A 23,529-nucleotide genomic window follows, 5' to 3' on the forward strand; every position below is an offset into this window, starting at 1 on the left:
TTTGGGGAGTGAAAGAGTGCGGCTTCGTGAGGGACCCCCCAGACAGAGAGAACATGTCACAGTGGGGCAGATGAGGAAACCAGCTTACCATGACTTTGTCTGGGTTCTGCCGGGAAATGGGTGGATTCCTAGGAGAATGCTAGAGTGTGGCCCATACACGTGCCAAACTTCTCCACTCTCATAGTGGGTCTTACCCACACAGACCTAGTTCCTCACTCTGCCTGGGGAGGGGACGAGAGCGAGAAGAACAGAGGGGCAGGCAATCCATCTCAAGACCAGCCCCAAAGGAGTGCAGACTCGGATACTCTCCCTCCAACAAGACGGCTCCAGCCTTCCTTCCTAGAGGGCAGGATAGGCCCCAGCTCCAGCTTCCTCTCTGTACATCTGGCAGGCAGGTGCTTAGAGAGCAGGACCTACAGTTTCTGGAAGCCCAAGTCCTACTACCATAGGAGGTCTCCCAGAGAAATTCACTCTTCATGTGCACATCTGCATGAACCATCTGTGCATCTGTGTGTCTTGGTTTGTTCATAAATCTTTATTGCATGCCTACTGTGCCTAGTCCTGTGCTAGGCATCATCCAACACAGAGTGGTATAAAATACAGTGCTAGTCTTGTGGAGTTTCCAGAATGACAGGAGAAATTAGACATGACCAAACGCCCATCTTACTGCACTGAACTAAATCATGATCCACTGTGCTCTCCTGGACAGCAGATGGTGAACAGCAAAGAGGACTACATCTAGTAAGTGCACCTGTGGCTTAGGAGAGAGGGAAGATTTCTAGAAGGTGAGTTTTGAGGAAGGGTAAACTGAGACTAAGCAAAGATTGGGGATTAGGAGAGTAACAGCAGGAGCTGTGGGGGAAGGGTAGTTAGGAAGACTGGCTGAACAGGGCTGGAGGGAGGGCTGCCAAAAAAAGTGGCAGGATCCTGGTGTCTGCACCACCCCCTACCCAGCCTAGGGACCAGTGGGCAGCTGTTGCCTTCTGCCTGGTTGGTCCACAATGGAGACTGTCCTGGTCAGGGCATCTCCTGCATGGGCTCCTTTGCATCCCACCTCCCCTAGTCTGTGCCTCTCTCCTTACCCTCTTCCAAGTTTGTCTCCCTGCCCCCGCCATGTCTCCCCACCACTACTGCCATATCTCCCCTACTAAGGGCATTAAAGCAATCTATGAAGGGGCTCTGCTCCCCCTTTACAGATGTTCTGAAGAGCAGGGATGAACACTATCCCTACTCACCCACCCCCGTGGGCCAGGGCTCCGGCCTAGTAGTAATCCTCGCTGTCTTCACTCTCAGCCTCCTCCTCAGGAACCAGGTGCAGGGATGGCAGCTGGGGGATGCCTGTGGAGTTCAGCTGGTCTGCAAACACATGTGGGCAAAGGAGGAAGAATAGGAAAGAGAGACTATCAGTGTATTCCAGTCTGTGGGAAAGCCACACTTGTGTGTGCACCCACTTACACACATGGACACATATTCAAGGGCCTGAATCCACCACCATCCCCCAGCCCCCAGGGCCCAGGGCTCCCCCTTACCCGGTGTGAGAACTGTCAAGCTAGCCGGGGCCTCAACCTGGCCCAGAGCATTGCGGGCCAGGCAGCGGTAGGTGCCCTCATCGCTGGGACGCACAGACTGGATCTGCAGCCAGCCCGTCACCTCAAACCTCTGGGGTCCACCCCTAAACTGGAGCCAGAGGAGGACTCAGGAGGGCCCTTCAAGGGGCTCTGGGCTGCCCCGGAAGGATCTGCTCCCCGCTCCTACCTGCACAGAGATGTGAGGGTCATCCCCTGGCAGCTGAATGTCCAGGCCATCCTTCCTCCATTCGATGGAGGCCATGGGGTAGGCAAACACCTCACAGCCAAAGATCACATCCTGCCCGGTCACATTCCAAATGTCATATGGGTGCAACACGATCTGGGGCTCTGGGGGTGAAGGTGGGAGGCCTGAGAACAGGGTAGCACATGCTGCCCACCAAGAATCTCATATGCAAACCACTGTGGATGCATTTGTGGGGGACACAACACATGCCCAGGTAAACACACACCCCTAAACACCACATGGCACATACACACAGGTACATACAAATGTAGGTGCAGGTACACACAAGGGTACAAACGCAGAGATGGAGATGTACATGCAGACAGGGTGCACAAACAAGCACACAGACCCGAACCTCAGCTTGGCAGCCACACTCTGTCCCTGATTGTTCCCCTGTCCTCATTCCACCCTCTAGGTCCCTACCCTGCTGTGCTTGTAATCAACACCTCCTCCCCCCCACCCATCCTCCTTTTCTAACCAGGTCCAGTTCCCACAGGCAGGAAGAGCAGCCCTTCCCCACCCTACCCTGGGGGAGGGGGATCCACTTGGCAAAGGCAGGGAACCTGAAACCAACCCGGGTAGCAGGCAGAAAGCCTAGGGTTGTGGGGGAAATGTTGGGACCCCAGCGGGGTGTTTGTTTTCCAAGCCAGACCCCTCTAACGGGCTCAGGAAATGAAAGTAACTAAAGCTGCCAAAGAAAACTTGAGGTTCAAATGGCCCGCAGCCCCCTGGGATGGGGCAGGGTCAGGCAGAAGAGCCCCCTCCTTCACTAATCTCTAAGCGCAGGAGTCCGGAGGAGGAGAGGCGGGGAGACTGGGTTAATAGCTGGCTCTAAGAATCCGAATCCGCCCAAATGAAACCTGATTGCATCTCTCAGGAACCCAAGTCTCGCTGCCTGGCTCCAGCGGTCTGGGTAAAGTCTGGGAGTCTCTTCACTCTCACTTTTGAGGCCAATCATTGACTATGTGCCTGCTCGCTCAGAGGGTTGGTCCCTGCCAGCGGGGTCTGGAGCTTTCACACTCCTGAGCGCACGTAGCTTGCCGACAGAGCTTGGGACCGCACCTTCAGGGGGCGGTCTCTGCGGTCCAGTAGGGAGAGCAGGCTTATACTGGGCTCGAGGCCTCCCTGGCCTCTTTTTTGATCCACTGGCCAGAGACCAACGCCGTCGGGGGTCAGGGAGCAGTGCCTCGAGGAACCCCAAGAGCGGGAAGTAGGGGCCCCAGGCCGAGCGTACCAGATTCGCAGGGCCCCAGGTGCGCAACAGTGAGGTTGGCGTCGGGCCGAGCTCGGGCGGCTTCCTGCAGGCGGCAGATCTGCGCGTAGGTGCGGCCGTCGGAACCGCAGAGCGGGCGCTGTGAGCGGCAGGCACACAACGGCTCCGGCACCTCTCCGCGGCTCAGGTCGCCGCCTGTGTCCAACTGGCACTCAAGCTGCTCACCGCAGCGCCCGTAGAAGTGGGCGCTGGGGTCCAGGTCGCAGAGCTGGCCCTCGAGGTTGGCGCATTCCCAGCAGCAACCGCACGCGTCGCGCACCCGGCCGGCCAGGCAGCCCCTTGGCGCGGCGCACTCCTCTGGCCGGCAGGGAGCGCAGCCCTCGCCCTCCGCCAGCAGCCGCAGCCAGCCACGCCGCAGGTAATCGGGGCCTGGGGACGGCCGCGCGCCAGTCGGGGGCGGCGTCCGCACCACCAGCAGTAGCAGTAGCAGGGGCAGCGCCAAGGTAGCTGCGGGCGGCTGTGGCATGGTTAGCTGGAAGCCCTGCGAGCAGTCGGGGCATCAGCGCGTTCGTGGCACCCTGCCATGGAGGGAAGCCAGTTCGGGAGGTCAGAAGCAGCCTCACTGTTCCCGGTACCCAAGTTTGGCCATAGCACTGCCCCTTCCCCTGCTGCCTTGGAGTCAAGTAGACCTTCAAAACAGAGGCATAGTGACCCTCTAGGGGTCATCCAGTTATGCTGGGTGCTATTGATTGGGCTGTTCTTGAAGGGTTGGGGAGAGGTGAGAAAAAGGGGCGATAAAGCTCAGGCACACACACACACACACACACCCCACCAGCACCACCATCCAACTCTGAAGCTTGCTGCGCTAGAGGTGGATGGGAATGGATGGCCCCAGGAGAAGTAAGGAGTTGTTAATAAGGATGGGAAGGGGAGGGGGTGATGCTCTGGGATCCAGGGCGCTCACCTAGTGTCCGGGACTAAGCCCTTCAGAGCAGGCGTGACTCCAGTCCAAAAAGCAGGCAATGGAAAGACAGCAGAGACGAACAATGGCTGAGCCCGCTGGCCACCTCTGCTCCGGTTTGAGGATCTCTGCGAGAGCCCACGGACTTGGACTCAGAAAGCGGCTCCTCCGCCCCCTCTCCCCGCCCCTCGACGTCGCACACTACCCCCTCCTCTAGTTCTGAAGCTGCCAATTTTATGCAGTCGCACGGGACCCTCCTGGGCCACTTCCCCTGGCCTGGGCCAAAGTCACAGTGAGAACAGAGGAGACGTAACCGGACACCGAAGCTGGGAGAGGACCAGAAACGGGGTGGGGTGGGGAGTTGGGAGTAGGGGATAGGAGGGTGGCTGGGACGCTCGAAGAGTTGGTTGAACGCCTAGGCCCTGTCGCATCTGACTTTGCAGTCCCTGGGGTCTGCTAGAGCAGCTGCATAATGGGGAGTCGGTAAGAACTCTGGTGCCAAGTCGGGAGCAACTGGAGGGCAGGGCCCATCAACGTCGTCTCCCCGCAGCCCAGGATCGGCTTCCCGGCGGCGACTGTCCACCCAGCTTCCCCACCAAGGCGCCGACCGGAGACTCTATCCTTACATCTGTTTTCCCACATCTGGCCTCCTCCTCCCTCCCCACATCCGGCAGGTGCTTCAACCCGCGTGATTAGAGGTCCGAGCCGACTAGCGGCCGTAGGGAGAAGTGAGCGGGGCGCCTCCCCAGCTGGCCTCGCGCTCCGGGTCGGAATTACATGTTATGGTTGCGAAGTTGGCAGGGCCGGAGGCATTCGGTCTCGCGGCCGCCACCAGCGCCACCGTGGCACTTTGGGCTGGGGGCGGGGAGAGTATTCTTGGAGGCCCGCCCGCCATGCCCGGGGTCGGCCAGGCCCCGCCCCGGCCTGCCCCTAGCGGCTTACAGAAGCCGCGCTGCAGTCCAGTTTGTAGGGGACGGAAATAGCTTCGCAGCCGGGGAGGGGGGGACCTTAGTCAGACCTGGCCCAGAAGGACCTGGCCCGCAGGCCGGCGTTGAAGTTCAGGGCGGGGCCGCGGCCTCCGGACCGCCCAGGGGGATCGGCTCCGCATGCGCACTGGAGGCCGGCAGTCTAGCTCCAGGATGCAGTCCAGAATTCTCCCTCCCGGCTTGAACCCTGCCAAGCCCTTTCACTTAGGAGTTTCCTAGCCGCGGACATGCCAGTCTTGGCCACAGGGGCTCTGCTGAGGTGGACGAAGGCAGGTACACTATCACCCTAGTCTCCAGCTCAGAAGAGGAACGGAAGGCGACCTTCACGCGCCGTCTCGCAAACTGTCGCGAGAATCAGAACAGGAAGTCTTAGGAGTTCAGAACAGGAAAAGCCCGCGGGTTTTAAACCGGGAAAAGAATGGGCGGAGCCAGCTGTGGCTGGAGTTGTCGGTTGTCCTTGGCCCTGGGGGCAACTCAAGTGTACGCTTGGGGCAGAAGTGAAATGTAAGAGAACTGCAGGAAGCCCTGAAAAAAGGCAAGGGAGACGGGCCTTGAAATTGCGGAGCTGACGAATGGAGCCACCCAAGGAGGGGGCTCTGGCTCTGATTTACAAAATAAGTGGAGGAGAGCAGAGGGCGGAGAGCGATGCCCCGGATACAGAGCGGAAGCAGTCTCTAATCTCTTAATTAATTGTTAGCGGCTTCTAAGACTTGGAGCTACAATTTAAATTACAAACTCCACAGACCTAGAAGCTCTTCACTTACCCCACTTTATTGTAGCTAGTTGTTTACTTGCAGTCTTTGCTATGCCTCTGGTGGGGCCAAGCCCTGGTGGTTTAAGTGGTTAAGATTTGGTGCTCAAATCGCAGGGCCCGTGTTTGTTTCCAAATCAGGGAACCACTCCACCTGTCTGTTGGTTGTCATACTGTGGGGGCTGCGTGTTGCTGTGATGCTGGAAGCTATGCCACCAGTATTTCAAATACCAGCTGGGTCACCCATGGTGGACAGGTTTCAGCAGAGCTTCCAGACTAAGACAGAAGAAAGACCTGGCCACCCACTTCCGGAAAAAGTGGCCGTGAAAACTCTGTGAATAGCAGCGGAACATTGTCTGATATAGCGCTGGAAGATGAGAGGAAGGTGCAAAAAGACGGGAAACGGTTCTGCTTTGCTGTGCACAGGGTTGCTAGGAGTCAGAATCCACTCCATAGCACTAACAACAATAGCATCTGGTATTAGAAATTGTGCCTAACTCACCGCTGCATCTTGTGAAAGTAGCCCCCCGCCTGGCAGCACAGTAAATTCTTAGTAAATATTTGTAGATTAGATGTGAGAGACTTTTCCTGAGTGTGAAAGTCAAGTTTAACCTGGATTTTCTGAGTCGCTGATAAGGAAGGCTGGATAGACAGGGAAGGAGCGCCCTCTGGTGGGCTTGTGGCTGGTGACGAGAACTTGACGACGCATACAGTAGGCGCCAAAGATGTTGACTCTAAAGATCTGTTTTTATTAAGTAGAGATTTGTTGCAGGAAGATGCCACATATTGTAAAAATACTTTTAGAATGGAATTTTTTTGCATAAGACACAATTGAAAGACTAGATACGTTTCCAGATCATCTGACACTTTATCCACTGAGGCTGCAACACACCTTCTATACCATCTATTCACATCATAAACTGTAAAGAAACAGCAAAAAATGTTTGCACATGCTTTGAAAATGTCGACTCCGTTTGGCCTGGTCATGCAAAACTGTTGCGCCACAGGAAAAGGATTCTCTAATTTAGATGGTGCAAGCACTGCAAGGGAGAAGCCAGGTGAGGTGGCAGCATCCTTTGCATCTACATGAGGGAGGCTAGACTCCCATGGGGAGGGGGAAGTTAAAATTTGTTGAGGAACAGATAGTCCTGTCCCCTTTCCCTCCCCACCCTTTTCTGTAGATGTTTGTATTGAAGGAGGAATGAGGTACAGAATGTAGTTTGCTTTCCACTGTGAATCACAGCCTGGAATTCACAGGTTATCGTACCTTCACTTTCTTTCAGTCACTGACCCATGAAATAATTGTTAAATATAATGACAGAATGACATGGGTCCTATGCAAATGAACAACATAAGATGAAACAAGGCGTGAAGGATCAGTGTGTAACTTGGTAAGAAATTACTTGGGAGGACCCACACATTCTAACCTATCACTTCCTGAACCCTGTTTTGATACAGCCAGTGAAAATAGTGGGTTGCAACTTTGAGGAAGCAGAAGTGAAACAAATGGTCCAGAGTGACCCATTAGAGATGGATACAGAGGAATTGTACTTCCTGTGAACATTAGAATCAGTTAAGTCAAAAAAGGCTCAACATAGATAAGTAAGATGGAATATCTTGTAGCTGCCTACTATAACAAATAGGTGAACTCGGTCAAAGTGAAAAATATGTGTAGGAAAATAAGATTAAGTAAAAAGGAGAAGTATATGAATATCGATCACAACTGTGTAAATATTTATAATATATATCATCAATATGCACCCTCAAGAGAATTTGGAATGAGGCAAATGGTTGAGTATAATGCTCACCATTTATTTTTTGTTATTTTTCATAATAAAAAAGTAGAAGCTATTTTTATAGGTAAATTAGGATGTTGAGATAAATGTAGAAAGTCGGGACAGCTGGGTGGGAAGATAACGTTATAATTCAGCTACAAATAATGTTACCAACTGAAAGCTGGAATCCCCAGGGGACTGGCTCTCTGGAATACCTAGGCGTTAAGGCAAGCTGAATGAGCTTTAAGACATGTGGAAAGATATCAGGCGAAAAACTTGGTCGGTTTACTTATATCCCAGGAGGCAACTCCACCCCCAACCCCCCTGCCCCCCAGTTTCCCATCCATCTTTGAGGTGGAGACCACAGTGCCATCTGACCTGACAACTTAGCCACATTTTGTATTGATAAACTTAGAAAGGATGTTTAAATCATTTAGACTCAGCGTTTCTTCTTCTCTCATTGTTTTTAATATTTTTTTCATTTTGAAGTATAACAGACAAGCAGAAAAGTGCGCAAAATGGATAGATAGCTTGATTAATTATTACAAAATGAACACTCATGTGACCATCATCCAGGTCAAGAAATAAAACATTATTAACAGCCCCAGAAGCCCCATCATGCCCCATCCCAATCATTAATCCCTCCTTTTCCCCCTAGATAACTACTTCTAACTCTATATTTTAGTTTTACCTGATTTTGACTTTTATATAAATTGGGACACACCTATTATCAGGAGGATAAGAGCAGGAGAATTTAGCAGGAATGGAATTGCTGCTTCATGTGAAATGCACGCATTCAACATTAGCAGTTATTACCAAATTGTTTTTCCAAAGTGACCATATCAATTTACATAATCACCAGCAATTTACGAGAGTTCCCATTGTGCCACATTCTTGCCATCACTTGGTATTGTCAGTCTTTTTAATTTTAGCCGTTAAGTAAATATTTTAGAGCCTAAGATTCTAAGATGGCCAGTTCTGCAAGGATTTCCTCCCCTGATTTTAAAAAAATTTTTATTTTGCAATTTTAGACTTGCAAAGAAGTTGCAAAAATAGCTACAATACTATTAACTATAGACCTGATTCAGATACCAATTTTTTTTTAAGATTTTTTAAAATTTTTCCTTTTTTTCCCCAAAGCCCCCTGGTACATAGTTGTGTATTTTTAGTTGTGTGTCCTTCTAGTTGTGGCATGTGGGATGCTGCCTCAGCATGGCCTGATGAGTGGTGCCATAACCGTGCCTAGGATCTGAACCAATGAAACCCTGGGCTGCCGAAGCGGAGCGCAAGAACTTAACCACTCGGTCATGGGGCCAGCCCCCAGATACCAATTTTTACATTTATTCGTGTGTGTGTTTATAATTGAAATTTTATCACATGTATAGTTTTTTTAAGTATGCCTTTTTTTTTTTTTTTTTTGGTGAGGAAGATTGGCCCTGTGCTAACATCTGTTGCCAATCTTCCTCTTTTTTTTGCTCTCCCCAAAGCCCCAGTACATAGTTGTATATCCTAGTTAGAAGTCATTTTAGTTCTTCTATGTGGACTGCTGCCACAGCATGGCTTAATGAACAGTGCGTAGGTCCAGGCCCAGGACCCAAGCCAGTGAACCCTGGGCCACAGAAGCAGAGCACATGAAATTAACCACTCAGCCACAGGGTCGGTCCCAAGGAGCATATCACATGTATAGATTTGTGAATAAACGGGTGTTCTGGGATAGGAGAGGCTAAAACTCATGCCAAGGGAAAAGCTAGTAGAATCTAAAATACTAGACAAAATGTCATTTAATATATAAGTTGCTTTTTAAATTATCATCAAAAGTCATTGAAAGGAAAGGAGGCTAGTTGTCAGGAAAGCTAAATACTCTCACACCTTTTCACAGCCTATATCTACCTATTGGGGCAGCTGTGGGCATGGGTGGAGTCCCAGGGTCACTGGTTGAAGTCCACTTTTCATTATGGCACACGAAGAAGGAAGGATTTGGTGATGGTGACTGAGGTTCCCGAAAGCGGCAAGTTCTTCAGTTGCGCCTCACTTTTTCTTTTTTTTTTTTTTGTCTTGAGAAAGATTAGCCCTGAGCTAACATCTGCGGCCACTCCTCCTCCTTTTGCTGAGGAAGACTTGCCCTGAGCCAACATCTGCGCCCATCTTCCTCTACTTTTTATGTGGGATGCGTACCACAGTATGGCTTGCCAAGCGGTGCCATGTCCGCACCCGGGATCCGATGCGACGAACCCTAGGCCACCGAAGCAGAACTTGCGAACTTAACTGCTGCGCCACTGGGCCAGCTCCTCACTTTTTCTTGAAGACAATTTTCTGTAAGTGAAGCCAATGAGATAACTTTCTGCTGACACCTCTACAGTGATTCCTCATTCCTTCCACCATTATTTTATATATTGTCCAGATGATCCCCAAATTTCTATCTCTGGTCTAGACCTCTCTCCTGAACGTCACACCAATATATCCAAACTGATGAATCCACTTCTGATATTTTCTTCCAAGCAGCCAGGGAAGGCCATAAACAGCTTCAGCCTGCATCATACTTATGGCTCCAGAAAAAGCATCAATATACCAAATTTCAGGGGAACCTTTTATCAGCTCTGCTTGGGTGATGTGCTCAACATGGATTAATCATATGGCCGAGACCTAGCCAGCCTGGAGCACGAGACTCCCCCTGTAGCAGATGGAGTCGATACCCCACCCATTTACCCTTGGCCACACCAACGGTTACCTGTAGACAGTTCCTGTACATACTCATGGGTCTCTCTGCCTGAGGGAGTCTGCAGGCCCCTAGAGTGAGCTCAGCCAGCAAGATGGGCTAAAAATGCCACAGACTTAACTCAAAAGCAAGCCATATCTAATGGGTGCCAGGAATTAGAGGATAACTACCCGGCTTCCTTCCCTTTCAGTGGGATAATTCGGAGGTGTTTTCTGTCCAATCTTGCAGAAGGGCTCCAGTGGGACTGAGCCTCCGTTACCCTCCGTGGTAACCCGCCCACTGATGCACCCTTTATTTGCCTTACCTCCTTTCTCTCACTTCCCTTCTCCCTCACCATGTTTTCTGGGATAACCTCCAAAATAAACTACTTGTACCCAATCTTTCTCTCAGAATCTGCTTTCCGGGGGAACAAAAACTAAGATAACCCCTGTAAAGGGAGGAGGCCATCAGTCCGAGAGCCCCATCAAGACCATACGACCAAGAAAAGATCTTGGACCCCAGAGCTACATTTGTTTGTGATGGTATCCATGCTCACATCCCACTTCCCACTTCGCTCTTAAGACATGGAATGTAGCGTTGGCTTCTGTGGGGAGTCGGGCAATAGGTTAACATCCAAGACTCCTCTGAGCCAGCTATTTCCCTGAAACCAAAGAAGAGCCTGGGAAATGTATGCTCGGAACTCCAAGGAACAAACAGTGGGACGCTTTCTCAAGGGCTGGTGGCAAGCAAAGGGGACTATTGGGCAGGAACTACTTGACTTTTAGGCACCCAAACCACACAGACAATTCTGGGCCGTAGGTGAGCACCAGAATATGAGTATAATGCTGAGCAGAGAACAACTGCCATCTCTGTTCAGTGTGAGCAACTCAGCACTAACAGGACAAACATGTTAGAAAGAACATGGGCTGGAGGAACGAACACGAGGCTCGGCGCGAGCCTGCTCAAAAGTCCATAAACCTTACGTGTCAATATGCTCAGCCACACAGAACCCCAGATACCTTCGTGTATTTTCTACCATTTTCCCCAAGGATAAGGCACAGGAAGAGAGGTACTAAAAGGTGGCAATCAGGAGAACTGCCTAGCAAACCTCCTAGCCCTGTCCCCTGACTGGGGGAGACCCAAGTGGGGAGTTTGTTGAGTAGAATCACACTGAAGTGGAGCTCAAGAAATGTGTAGAAATACGGGGCTTTAAATTAAATACGGTGCTCCAGGGTCCTGCGACTTGACTTGCTCTCACATTGCCCTCTACAACATTTCAAAAGAATTTGGATTTATTACAACAGAGCAGGCTGCTGTGACCCAGTCTTATGCTTCAGGAACTGCCGAGTACTGTTGGCGAAGGGGACAGCGTGCGCAGTGGGTGGCAGCTACAGAGGCCCCCCGGTCTAGGAAGGGCCTCCTGGGAGAAGTTCTTATTTTAAGTTGGAATCCGGGGCTTCCAGTCAGCTTTGCCAGCAGCTGCAACCCATCTGAACCTCAGTTTCTTCTGAGAAACGAGGGCGAATTCAGCCTTCAGACATGTTGTATTTGGCAGTGTTTTTAAGTTTTTACTTAATTGCCAATATTTAAATAGTGAGAAATTTATACAAAAATAAAGAATTTAGGGGCCAGAATCATCAGGCCAGGACGTTGAGAGAGGCCTGGAGAAGAACCCGCAGCAGCTCCATGTATTGAGATAGGGAGGTAAGAAAAGTCAGAGCTGATATCTAAGCTGCGGGTGCTGCCCGACTTTTTGAAAAAGAGGATCAAAAGCAAAAGAAAACTAGGGGAATCTGGTCCACCCAGCAACCATTGAGGATGAGCACTGGCTGTTGTTTCAGGTGGGGCTGGCCCTCTCCAGCTCACCACAGTCTTGGCGGGGCCTACTTCCCTCATTTAAGATTCCTGCCTGCCCCTATAGCCTTTGAGTTTATGAGCCTTGAACTAGACATTTCCTTTAGCTCTAACATGCAACAAAAACAATAGCTACCACTTATCAAATGGTTCCAGTGTGCCAGGCACTGTGGCAAGCAATTTACATGTTAGCTCGTTTCAGACTTCCAAACTCTTGTAAGCAGGATCATTAACCTTGCTTTTTAAATAAGGAAACTAAAGCTCAGACCTGCAGGTAAGTTTGCTCACTGTCACACTGACCAGTAAGCAAGAGTCAAGACTTGAACCTGAGGCTGCTTAGGTCCAAGGCCTGATTCTAACTATCACACTATCCTGACATGTTCAGGGTATCTCTGTCAGCCTAACTTCAGTGCACCTGCAGCCAGAACTGTAGCTGTGTTTTGTAAATTTTAAAACCCCATATTTGTGAGCTAAGCTGCAGAAATGCAGGTGAGTGTGTGCCCAGAGAGCAGATCAGGAGATGGGGAGGTGATAGGGAACATGGTTGGTCACAGCTTCTGGGTACCTGAGGCCAAAGTATTTCAGGGCTGGCATCAAGAGAAGACAAGAGAGAGGTGCTGGGGCTTCAGGGGAGGTGCTGGGGGAGGCAGGTCAGTCTCCTGTGAGGCCAGGATGTTTGAGATTGCCTTGGGGAGAACCTCCAGCTGCTCCTAGTGCTGAGACCGGCAGGTGGGAGGTGAGAGCAGTTATGGATAACATCTGAGCTGTGGGTGTTGGTAGGAACTCTCCTGGCTCTGGGTGGTTGGGGTGGGGGGAAATCAGGAGGCTCTCTGAACTGAGGGCAGCATGAGCCTCCCAGCCATGGGGCTTGGGGTCCCACTCCAGGCTTCTTCATTCTTGCCCCTCTTCCCTCCTTGCTTAAGTGGTCTGTGATGACCAGCCAGGTTCCTCAGCTACCTCACAGAGAAAAATATGATCGGTGCCCTTCTTAGGTGCAGAAACAGCAATTTACCTAAGGCCTCAAGGCCACCGCCCCGCGCAGTGCATGGAGGTGGGAAGGGAAAGGAGGAAAGGGCTTGTCCAGAGGCCCTTCACCTCGGCCCCCGAGCTCCGCGCGACTTGCCTGGCTCCGCGGGCAGCAGGGAGGATGAGGCGCCGTCAGGGGGCGAGGGCACCGCCTAGTTCCGCGGGCCAGTCAGGTGAGTGGCCCAGAGGCCAGACCCCGGCAGCTTGACGGGGATCCCGCATTCCAAGCCGAGAACACCGCAGGCAGGCGGCGGCGCGGGGGGAGGAGGCTGGCGGATGGAGCTCCAGCCCCGACGGGGAGCGTGGTGCGCCCCCATCCCACCTGCGCGAGGGCACCGGCCCGGGGGAGGAGGGGCGGGAGGCCGAGGCGGGTCGGATTCCCAGCCAGCTCTCTCCTCACAGGAGGCGGCCCATTATCCGGCGTCGTTAAAGAGCAATTAGATGGAAATTAAGCCGAGAACAAGTATTGATTATCTCATTAAGGCCGGGGGAGCCCGCTCTGTCGGTGCGAGTTTAGCGCCGCTCACTCCATTATCTGCAAGGTGAAAGCCTGCGGTCATCAAAACCCAGTGAAGTATCGATCTTACCGCCATCCCCAAATCCAGTCCCGGCCCCCTCCCCCTCCCCCTCCCCCCTCCCCCTCCCCCCTCCCCCTCTCTCGCCCTCCTCAGCCCCCCGGAGTAAGTGGTTCTATAGAGGTGACATCAGGGGTGTGATGAGGTGGAGGAAGAGCTCAGTCCCCCACTTTCTCCATCTTAGTATTTCCTCTCTAGTTCCCTTCATTTTCTGTTCCCAAATAATTATTTTTCCCTGATGCTACGGGGGGGGGGGGGGGGTGCGCAGTGGAGACAGTTCACATCCCTCCAGGGTGGGAGAGAAGGGGCTACCCTAGTATTACATTCAAGGAAGAGAAACTACGGGAGACTTAATGGAAAGAACCTGCCCCTGTGGACACAGTATAGGGTGTCCCTGGCCCCAGACCCCTTACCCTAAAGTGAGGGGGAAAGACTTAGTTCCTCATCACCATCATTGCTGAGAAAGAGATCCCTGGGATCACCCCACAGGCTCCCCAAGGCTTAGAGACCTCAGAATTCAGAAGGGGCTTCCTCAGGGTCGTGTATGATGTGACCTTGGAGAAAAGTGTTAGAAAAGTTGTTTTCATTTCGCTTTGCTTCTAGCTGACTGTGTGACCTCAGGTAAGTCACTCTCTTCTTCAGGCCATGGAGTCCTCAAAAGAATGGGATGGGATCTGTAAGGCTCCTGAGCCCTCAGATGCCATAATCTGTCAGACTATGTGCTGAGCTCTCAGCCCTCTGGCGTTGGGGATGTGACTGTGTGCCCAGTTCCTGCCTGCCAGGAGCTTATGGCCTCAAGGGGCAGAAGTCACTAAACCGTGACATGATGATAGTCATGGAAATAATAAGTTACAATTGATATGAGTTAGAAGGAAGAATGCAGGTGCTATGACAGTGTTTTAAGAAGGGGGTGGGGGCGCTAGCACAGGAAGCAGACATTTCAATAAAAACACAGGGAACAAGCCTGTTGCCCACACATTCATTCAACACACAATTGCTGAAGGCCTCCTCCAGACCCCAGGGTGAGCAGAACGATAACCCCTTCCCCCCCAGAGCCCACAGTCCAGTGGGGAGACGGACACCAATGATATAATCACACAAATATGCACACATATGGTACATGTACTGAAAAATATGACAGGGAACAGTGAGAGAATAAGAGAAAGAATTGACTTGAGGGAGAGGGGGTCAAGGAAACCTCTCCGAGACGGCAATGGTCAGTCCGTTAGTTAAGATCAGAAGTCCTTCAATCGAGCCCGTGGGAAAGCTGGGGGAGGCCCCTGGAGAGGGCGCACCTTCCTCCCTTACTCGCCTTGCCTTGGAGTACGCCCAGGTCAGAGACCGAGCAGGAAATAGGGTTCCAGTCTCTGACACTCCCAACCCCACCGTGGGGCTCACCTGAGAGCCTCAGGTGCGCCTGGGGGGCGGAAAAGGAGGCGGAGGGAGGGATGGCGGCGGCAGGTGGTGCACCCGGCCCGCACCGAGTTGGCCCACGCGGAGCGAGCGGCGCTGCAGCGGTATCTGGGCTCATCTCCCTGCCCCGGAGCCCGGCAACTATTAATCTTGGTTGACGGTTTCTAATGTCCTAATTGGGAGGTGGGGAGAGCGGCCCAGTCCGCCCTAAAGGTAGAAACGGCTAATGGGCCTCTTCATCACCGCCAGGAGCGGGTCCCTGGCGGAGCGCGAGGGGCGCTGCAGCAGGTGAGACGCGGAGCTGGCGGCGGCCCTTAATGAAGCTGCCGGGGCTGGGGCGGCCCGAGAGGCCAGCTCGGGGGAGGGAGGTGGCTCCGGGGGAAAGGACGGTTCGCCCACCCCCGGCGCAGAGAGCCTAGCTCGCGGGCTCACCTGGGCGCCTTGTACCTGAGGAGGCCTCCTGGGGACGCAGCGCTGGGAGCGTGGTTGGTGCCAGGTTAGACCTGCGTAGACATGGATCTTTTCAAAAGTGACAGAAGTTGGGTGGGAGGAGAAGTGTCTGAAAATTCGGGTCGCCCTCAATAAGCGAGAGCTGGGTACAAAGTCGGCGCTCCGAACTGTTTGCTGACCTACAAGGCCTGTGCCAACGAGTGCGGGAGGAAGATGTTAGGGGCAAGTGTGAATTCGCGGGCTTCCGGGACGCCAAGGACTCCAGAGAGCTCTGCCTTTTCATATCCACACCTCTTCCCCCTCTGTAACTCAGTTTCCCTTCTGGGGCAGGTCTGTGGGCTCCCAGTCCTCCAGCACTCAAGTCCACTCCTCCTCCACCATAGTGGGACCTCTTCGTAACCCAGTCCTCCCAAAGCCGTCTTCCTCACCTCACCGCAGTCCTGGCCCAAACTGCCCGGGGACGGGCCCACCCAGGGGGTCCCGGCCGGGCCGCTCCTCCGCCCTCCCATGGGACCCGCTGCGTCCTAGAGCCCCAGCTTGTCTTCGAGCTTCGCTGCCTCCCGCTCGCTGTCTGCCTCGCTCCCGCCTTCCTCCCTTCTCCCTCCTCCAGCCGCATCAGAAATATATTGTAGTATTCTCACCTAATCCTGTTCAATTACAGCATAATAAAACACATAATAAAAACCTAATTCATTTTTCTCCCGCGCCTCCCATCTCCCGGCATCTTCTAGCTCGGGATTAAAAATTTGTCTTCATGTTTGTGGCACCGCAATCCCGGCGCCTCCGCATCTTTAATGTATGAGCCGGGGAGCTAGAGATCCGCGGATTCTGCGGTCTTCGCGCCGGGAAGGCGCCTGCCAGTCACCTAAGGATGCAGGCGGGGAAGGATGGAGAAGCGTAGACTTGCGTGGGGCCCTAGCGGTGGCCACCCGCTCGCGTCCACAGGATGAGGGCTCAAAGGCCCCCAGATTTCCAGGGGCAGAGAGAAAGCACGTGCGTCCTGTCCGACAGACCCCGTGTGGCCTCTAGGGGGCGCAGTGTGGGGCAGATCTCTGGGAAGGGCCTTTACTTGACTCCGATACCTGGTGCAGCCCAGCCCCGGGTGCAGAGCAGAGCCAAGCAAGTAAGGGTCCCGCTGTCCTCAGCTTCCATTCTCTCCTTCGCTTCTGATCTGAGCGGGCCCGGTCAACACAGCTCTGGTTTCCAAGTTACTACTACCACCCCCAGTCCCTAGGGACTCTCTACCATCCTCTGATCACATTGTAACCAACCTGGATCGCTGAAACAATGTTAGAACTCCCCAGAAGGAATTATTAAGAATTCAATAAAAGAAAATTTCCTACAAAGGCCCAGTACCTGCTGACTTTACAGAGGGCACGTCTGAGGTCCAAACACAGCCCAGTGATATTCCCTCATTCCTCCATTGGTTCGTTCATTTAGGGTGGAGGTTCCCAAACTTTCTACGTTCATGGAACCCTTAGCTTTTTAGTAATTTTTTCACAGTACTCGAGGCCAAAAGAGATACCCAACAGTTCCTTTTAAGTACTTAGGTCCAAACTTAGGCACTTTTTACCTGAGGAGGCCTCCTGGGGGTGCAGGAGGTAAATGCTTATTAAGCATTTGTAGCTGTCTGAAAAACTAATACACATAAATTGGAAGAAAAAAGGAATATTTTTATGTCATACTTAACCTCAATTACTTAATAATGGAATGTGTCCACCTGTTGAGCTCTGCATAAGTTCTCAAAGCTTGGAATCAGCTTACAGTGCCACGGTCATTTCCTGTTCCACGTTGACTTTTGTGTGGTTTTTGCTTTTTGTCACAGCAACCATCAAAAACCCAGTTTTTGGGCTGGCCCAGTGGCGCAGCGGTTAAGTTCGCACGTTCCCCTTCTCAGCGGCCTGGGTTCGCCGGTTCAGATCCCGGGTGCGGACATGGCACCGCTTGGCACACCATGCTGTGGTAGGCGTCCCACGTATAAAGTAGAGGAAGATGGGCACGGATGTCAGCTCAGGGCCGGGCTTCCTCGGCAAAAAGAGGAGGACTGGCAGTAGTTAGCTCAGGGCTAATCTTCCTCAAAACAAAAAAACAAAAAAACAAAACCAGTTTTGCAAAGACATCATTGAAAGTAATGCAGCGCAATCTAATAATTGAATTGTGAGCTAACTTGAGCTAACAGTTTGTGCAGTGTCCAACAGAGGTTGAGTATTGCTGGGTTTCCCTTGAACCCCAGGGTTTACAACTTAAAATGTCCTGCAGCAGCCCTTTGACTTCATTGTGGCACTCTGGGGTGCCTCAGTACACAGTCTGGAAACCACAGATTTAGGGAGTCTGCCTATTTTCTTTAAGCAACAAGCCTTCTTAGTGGTCTTGAAAAGTTTGGGATAGACGAATAGAGGTCATTGGATTTGGCCAAAGGAAAAGAATTTGAATCTTATCCACAACTTGGGGATCAGATATAAAATAGCAGGGGAGTCTGACAGCCTGGGGGTTCAGGGTTGGAAGCCAGCTTGCAGAAATGGGGCCCTGAAAATCACTAGCAGTGACAAACAAGTCCAGCAGGAAGAACCAGAGTCAGCAGAAGGCTTGATATCATAAAAAGCAATGCTTCCAGGTAGGTTGTAGGGTGATGCTTAATCTTACACCGCCACTATCCAGAACCACCCCTACCCCACTGTGCCTTGGTGCCAGGAAAGGAGGTCGTGAAAATGAAACTGTATCACCAGAGGCCCAAGCAACTCTGCTGTGGGAGTACTCTATAGGAACCGGACAAGAATGAGGTGAAGGTGTCTCCTTTCCAGCATGCCTTGAATGACAGCAGCTCGGTGCCAGCCCCAAGGAGCTGCAGAAGTGGAGGGTAGGTCAGCACCACAGGGAACTAGGCATCGGCATGTGCAGGGAAGCAGAGAGATAACAGAGTTGAAGATAACAGAGGCTCTGATTACATGGGAAACACTCTCTCCTTCACCCCCCTGCATTTAGGACTCCTAGAGAGACACAGAAGAGGAGGGCTGAGTTCCTTCTCTTGCTGGCATCATATGTAGGGACATATCTAGGGATAAGCTTCACTTTGCCTATGGGCACTTTTCAAGCCACACTACCCCCAAGATTCTGACATGCCTTCCTGGGAGGATGTGCTCCTCCATCCTCCAGGCTGAAAATCATTAAAGCTGTGAGCCATTGTTTCTGTTGTGAATATGTCATGTTTTTTAGGTTTATCAAAAAGTAAAACAGATCCAGAACCACTGTGTTAGTAAACTTACCTTGGACCAACATACAAGTGGGTTTGAGGGCACTTTTGGATTCCACATTCATTTGTTCAGCAAACATGTCCTGAGTACCTGTTGTGGATCAGGCACTACTACAGGTGCTGTGGGCATATACAAGTGAAGATATGAGTTGTTTTTTCATGAGTGTAGAGTTTCAGATGTGCAAGATGAAAAAGTCATGGAGATCGGTTTCACAACAATGTGAATACACTTATTACCACTGAACTGTACACTTAAACATGGTTAAGATGGTCAATTTTATGTTATGTTTTGTTTTATCACAATAAAAAAAAAAGTGAAGATATGCTGCCTGCCCTCAGGAAGTTTTTCATCTAAATTGGAGAGAATCATCTGTATAGAACCAGCAATAATATATGTTGTAGTAAATTCCAATCAGAGTAATTCCCAGCTCACAACAGTGGCCCTTCTTTGGGAACAGCCCCCACCACAGAGGTAGACCTGAAGTAATGATGTCCAGTGTCCTTGCAACTTGACCCTAACCTCTGGCCACCTCCTAAGGGTAGACAACTGATCTAAGCTGTACCAATTTTTGCAACTTGAACGGAAAGAGCAGAGACTGAAGCTGGTTGAAGCTGTTACCTTAATGGCAGTCCCCATAAACTCCAGTCGCTGAGGCCCCCAGAGCTGCCCAGCTTCCTGGCCTTTCCAAGGCCGGGTTGGTTAGCTCCATCCCCGGTTCTGAGAGCTACTGCAGAATCCATCCAATACAGCTCCCTGTTTACTGGAGCTAGCCACAATCATTCTCTGTCACTTTTCACAACATAACTTCAGTCAAAACCCAAACCAGAAGTGCTCCTTCTGGGAAACAAAAGTGGTCAACTGACTGAGGACTTGCTGGTGATAGGGGAGGGGAGGTCTTCAGTCAGAAAATAACATAGCAGTAAAGGGGCAGCTATATATGGTGACAGGTAAAGATTAGACTATTGGTGGTGAGCACGATGCAGTCTGTATAGAAACTAATAAATAATAATGTATGCCTGAAATTAATTACACAATGTTATAAACCATTATGACCTCAATAAAATAATTTTTTAAAATGAGAAACTGAAACACTGAAAAAAAGAAAAGAACATAGGTGGTTAATAGGTTGATTTCTAGATTAACATAGCAAACTCCTGCTCCATAAGCAAACACTTTACCCTGAAGGAGCTGTTTGTTGCTTATTACAGGCACGGGGTTATTTTCCTACTAGATGCATGGAAGTGGAGCGAGGACAAGGTTGCGTGTGTAACCCCCAGCTACGCAGAGTTCCTCCCACATTCTCCTGGTCGTTATTCAGTTACAAAACCTCGCTGGTAGAAGATTGGAAGGAGGAAGCTGGAGGAGGCTGTGGCCTGAAGCTGAGGCTGCCTTTGTCCCTCTGGCAGTCTGGGATGGGACTACCAGTGAGGAAAAAATATGTGTGTATAAAGGAAGAGAGAAGGATACTGCCCAGGAAGCTCTCTTTTACGGAATGATCCAACTGTGTCAAGATTCCTCCACAATTCCTAGCAAAAGAATCCCCCGCATCCGAGATCGCTGAGACCACAGAGAGATGCTGGGAGACTGATGAACAGGGGCTGGGGAGAGGTGCCTGAATGCCTGCCGAGCACAGGCTGTGTCCTGTAGATGGGAAGGGACTCTGTTCACCCAAAAGGCCATTTCTACCCAGCGCCAGGCACACAGCCCCACTTAGCAGAGTTCAGTAAACGTTTCCCGAACGGTGGGATGCGAGGGGGCGGAGAGAGAGAGAGAGGGGCGGACGGCTCAACCGGCAGGGCCAGTAGCCTCGGAGGCGGCTGGAAAAATCTAGGCTTGGGACCCACGAGGAGAGGCCTCGCCTGAATCCTCGAAAACCTCGCGCATTTCTGGGCAGGAAGTCAAAGGGCGGGCGCGGAGGCGCTAGTGGGTTACGAAACTCTAAAGGAGGGAGGGGATTTGGCGGATTTAGCGGTCCAGAACGGAGGTCACCCGGCCGCGGATTGGAACGAAGGTTCCAGGCTCAGGTAGGGAAGATGAATTGTATTCCTGGCCTCCGAGCAAAAGCCGTTGCCCAGGTAACGAGAAGGAGGCGGGACCGAGCCGAACCTTGACTGACAGAGCCACAGCAGGGCAGAACTCTGCTTCTGACTGGCTATGTCCCTACAGAGGGGCGTGGCTTACCTATGACTGCTAGCTCCCCTCTCCCCCCCCCTCCCCCCGGGGCGGGGTTGGTTTGAGACTGACAAGCTTGACTGGGAGGAAATGGGGCTCGGCTAAGATTCCTCGCCCCGGACCTGGCAGGAAGTATAGCCTGATTATAAGTATAGTCTGATTAGCATGAGGCCACAGGGCCAGACATGAAGCTGGCCCAAAACACCTGCCCTTAAGATGCCGGCCTCTGGGTGCCGGCCGGTGGCGCAGCGGTTAAGTTCTCACGTTCCGCTTCGGCGGCCTGGGGTTCTCTGGCCCGGATCCCGGGTGCGGACCTGACACCGCTTGGCACACCATGCTGTGGTAGGCGTCCCACATATAAAAAAAAGTAGAGGAAGATGGGCATGATGTTAGCTCAGGGCCAGGCTTCCTCAGCAAAAAGAGGAGGACTCGCAGTAGTTAGCTCAGGGCTAATCTTCCTCAAAAAAAAAAAAAAAAAAAAAAAAGATGCCGGCCTCATTAGTCCCAGTGACCCTAGAAAAGAGCAGGATATGCCCTCTTGGACCCCTCCCTATGGCCGGACTAAGCTAGGGCTCCAAACCCAAGCCATTTTTCTCCGTAGACGGTGGGCCGGGCGACAGAGAGGGTCGTGGTCTTTCTTATGATGGGCAGGGTGGGGGCTCTGGACCAGATGAGGCCAGGCGAGGGGAAGAAGGCTGTGGAGGAAGGCCAAGGACGCTGATGCAGGCTAGGAGGAAGAGGGGAGGCCCAAGAATGGGGCAGATTACTTTCCGGAGAGAAAAGTGCTCTCTCAGCCCAAATGCTGACTTCTGAGGAAAATTCCAAGTATGTGGAGGCAATTTGGAAAACGTACCTGGCTAGGATTTGCCCCTAGAGAGCCTGTGAAGTTATTCTACAGCTAAGTTTTTTGCTTTGAGAAGCTGGTGTGGAATTAGGAAGGAAAGACAGCAGGAAAGCATTCCTTCCAAACTGGCCCATTGGTGCCCTGGCCAGTCTTCTCTCTGACATGATTTAGCGTTACCTGCAGAGCACAGATAATTGTTATAAAATGTTCTTAATGATTTTGTTTTACAGAGATTCCTGCACCTCACTCCCCAAGTGGGTTTATTTTACATAGATTTTCCAGTAAAAGTGCAAGCCCTTTTTACAAGGGGATTACCAAAGGCCAAAGGTCTCACTGCAGAAAGAGGCTTCAAGAGTTGACCCAGGGCTCCAGTGGGCTTGGTGGGAAGCGCTGGTCCAGATCGGCAGAATAGGGTGGACTCGAAACTGGTTATCTAAATGTCCCATATTTAATCAAGAATAGGAATCTTCGCTTATACTCCTTCAGCTATAAAACCCTCATGCCTGGAAACTCCTCAGTGGCTTTAGTAAAAGTTTGTGTACACTTACGGGCCTGTCACTTTTGCTGGCCTTAAACAAACCAGGCCCAGGGAGGAGATGCCCTGGAATGTCCGAGGCACTAGGAGAATAACCTCAAGTTTGGCTGGTGGCTGGCAAGGAAGGAAGAAACACAGTACAATGGCCTCAGAGTCACACAAGTCGGCTTAAATCCTGGCTCCCTCACCTCCTAGTTGTCTAGCCATGGACAACTTTCTTAATGTCTTTAAGCCTGTGTCCTTGCTAAGACTGGATATAACATGTCTGGCCTCACAGGGGTGGTTATGAAGACCAAAAGATATAATGGACGTAAAGCACGTGGCCTCAGTAAACCTGGCACCACACAGCAGGACTCAGTGGGCAGTAGTTGGTGTAACCCCCGCTGCCCATACAGGTAAACTTCACTTCCCGAGGGGAGTGAGTGAGTCCAGGCCAAGGTAGCAGGTTCACTTTCAACCCCAAAGATTTCTCCCCACCACCTAGAGTGAGAGCTTTGAGCTGAAAAAAGCGGGATGAGGCATATTTCCTGCAGGGAATAGGGAATGGATTTGATTATAGATTTATTCATGTTTATTCTTTTAAATCTTCCAAAGCCAAGACTTAGGGTAAGAGAGCCAACTATAAGCCGTTTAATAGTGGCTCTCACCAGCTGCACACAGGGAGGAACTTTTGGCCTCATTTTTCCCAGAAAAAAGAGGGAGTTACATAAGCAGGGAGGGAGTGGAGGGCCCTGGGGCGGGGGAAAGGGGTGTTAACTGGCAAGGGGTCCCTGCCAGGCTTGTTCCTGTGTTGTCTCAGTTGGGGCGTGGAGGGTGCGCTGGTGCCCTAACAACTCTGGGCTGTCCTTAGCCCTCTAGCTTTCCTCTCTCCAAAGGCCTCTCTGGGAACCAGAGGCCACCACCCCATGCCAAATGCCTGAAGGAAACCAAGAAGCAGAGCGTGAGGCTTGAGACCAGCCCCGCTAGCCAAGAAGGAAATGAAGCCAGGACTCCATTTGCTGAGAGAATAGAAGGTGGAGGCATCTACATCCCCTCCACTTTAGTACTCAGGGCGCTGATGGAGGACTGATTGTCTGATCTCAGCGCGCCCTCTGCTGGAGGCTCAGGCTCCCTACGGAAAGGGAGGGAAGAGACTAGAACAGGAACACAGTGGGTAGAGAAGGGAAGGCTGTATAGGCAGGAGGCTATTCCTGGGCACTCAAGACATGAAATCAAG

At 51.6% G+C, this 23,529-nt stretch overlaps 1 protein-coding gene and 2 long non-coding RNA genes across 6 annotated transcripts; 1 reads left to right on the forward strand and 2 right to left on the reverse strand.

The window, feature by feature from the left end:
- Positions 1 to 516: 516 nt before the first annotated feature.
- Positions 517 to 5,294, reverse strand: KAZALD1 (Kazal type serine peptidase inhibitor domain 1). 4 transcript variants are annotated; one of them, XM_070608938.1, is made up of 6 exons: positions 5,005 to 5,294; positions 3,990 to 4,114; positions 3,047 to 3,603; positions 1,756 to 1,916; positions 1,530 to 1,677; positions 517 to 1,356 (listed from the first exon to the last, which is right to left on the reverse strand). In XM_070608938.1, exons 3-6 carry the CDS (start codon positions 3,549 to 3,551, stop codon positions 1,262 to 1,264), a joined length of 909 nt encoding a protein of 302 aa, XP_070465039.1. In that variant the 5' UTR covers positions 3,552 to 3,603; positions 3,990 to 4,114; positions 5,005 to 5,294; the 3' UTR covers positions 517 to 1,261. The 4 variants fall into 4 exon arrangements, with proteins under 4 accessions (XP_070465039.1, XP_070465034.1, XP_070465056.1 ...); XM_070608933.1 differs by having other exon boundaries at positions 4,929 to 5,066; XM_070608955.1 differs by lacking the exon at positions 5,005 to 5,294 and adding an exon at positions 4,764 to 4,947.
- LOC139081800 (uncharacterized) lies at positions 5,060 to 10,592 on the forward strand. The gene is made up of 2 exons (XR_011537130.1): positions 5,060 to 6,781; positions 9,563 to 10,592. It is a non-coding gene; the product is annotated as an uncharacterized lncRNA (long non-coding RNA).
- A 6,571-nt stretch (positions 10,593 to 17,163) lies between these two features.
- Positions 17,164 to 18,901, reverse strand: LOC139073583 (uncharacterized). Its single transcript, XR_011522477.1, has 2 exons — positions 18,775 to 18,901; positions 17,164 to 17,581 (listed from the first exon to the last, which is right to left on the reverse strand). It is a non-coding gene; the product is annotated as an uncharacterized lncRNA (long non-coding RNA).
- Positions 18,902 to 23,529: the final 4,628 nt, after the last annotated feature.

The sequence above is a fragment of the Equus przewalskii genome, chromosome 1, assembly GCF_037783145.1.
Source record: "Equus przewalskii isolate Varuska chromosome 1, EquPr2, whole genome shotgun sequence".
Lineage (NCBI taxonomy): Eukaryota > Metazoa > Chordata > Mammalia > Perissodactyla > Equidae > Equus > Equus przewalskii.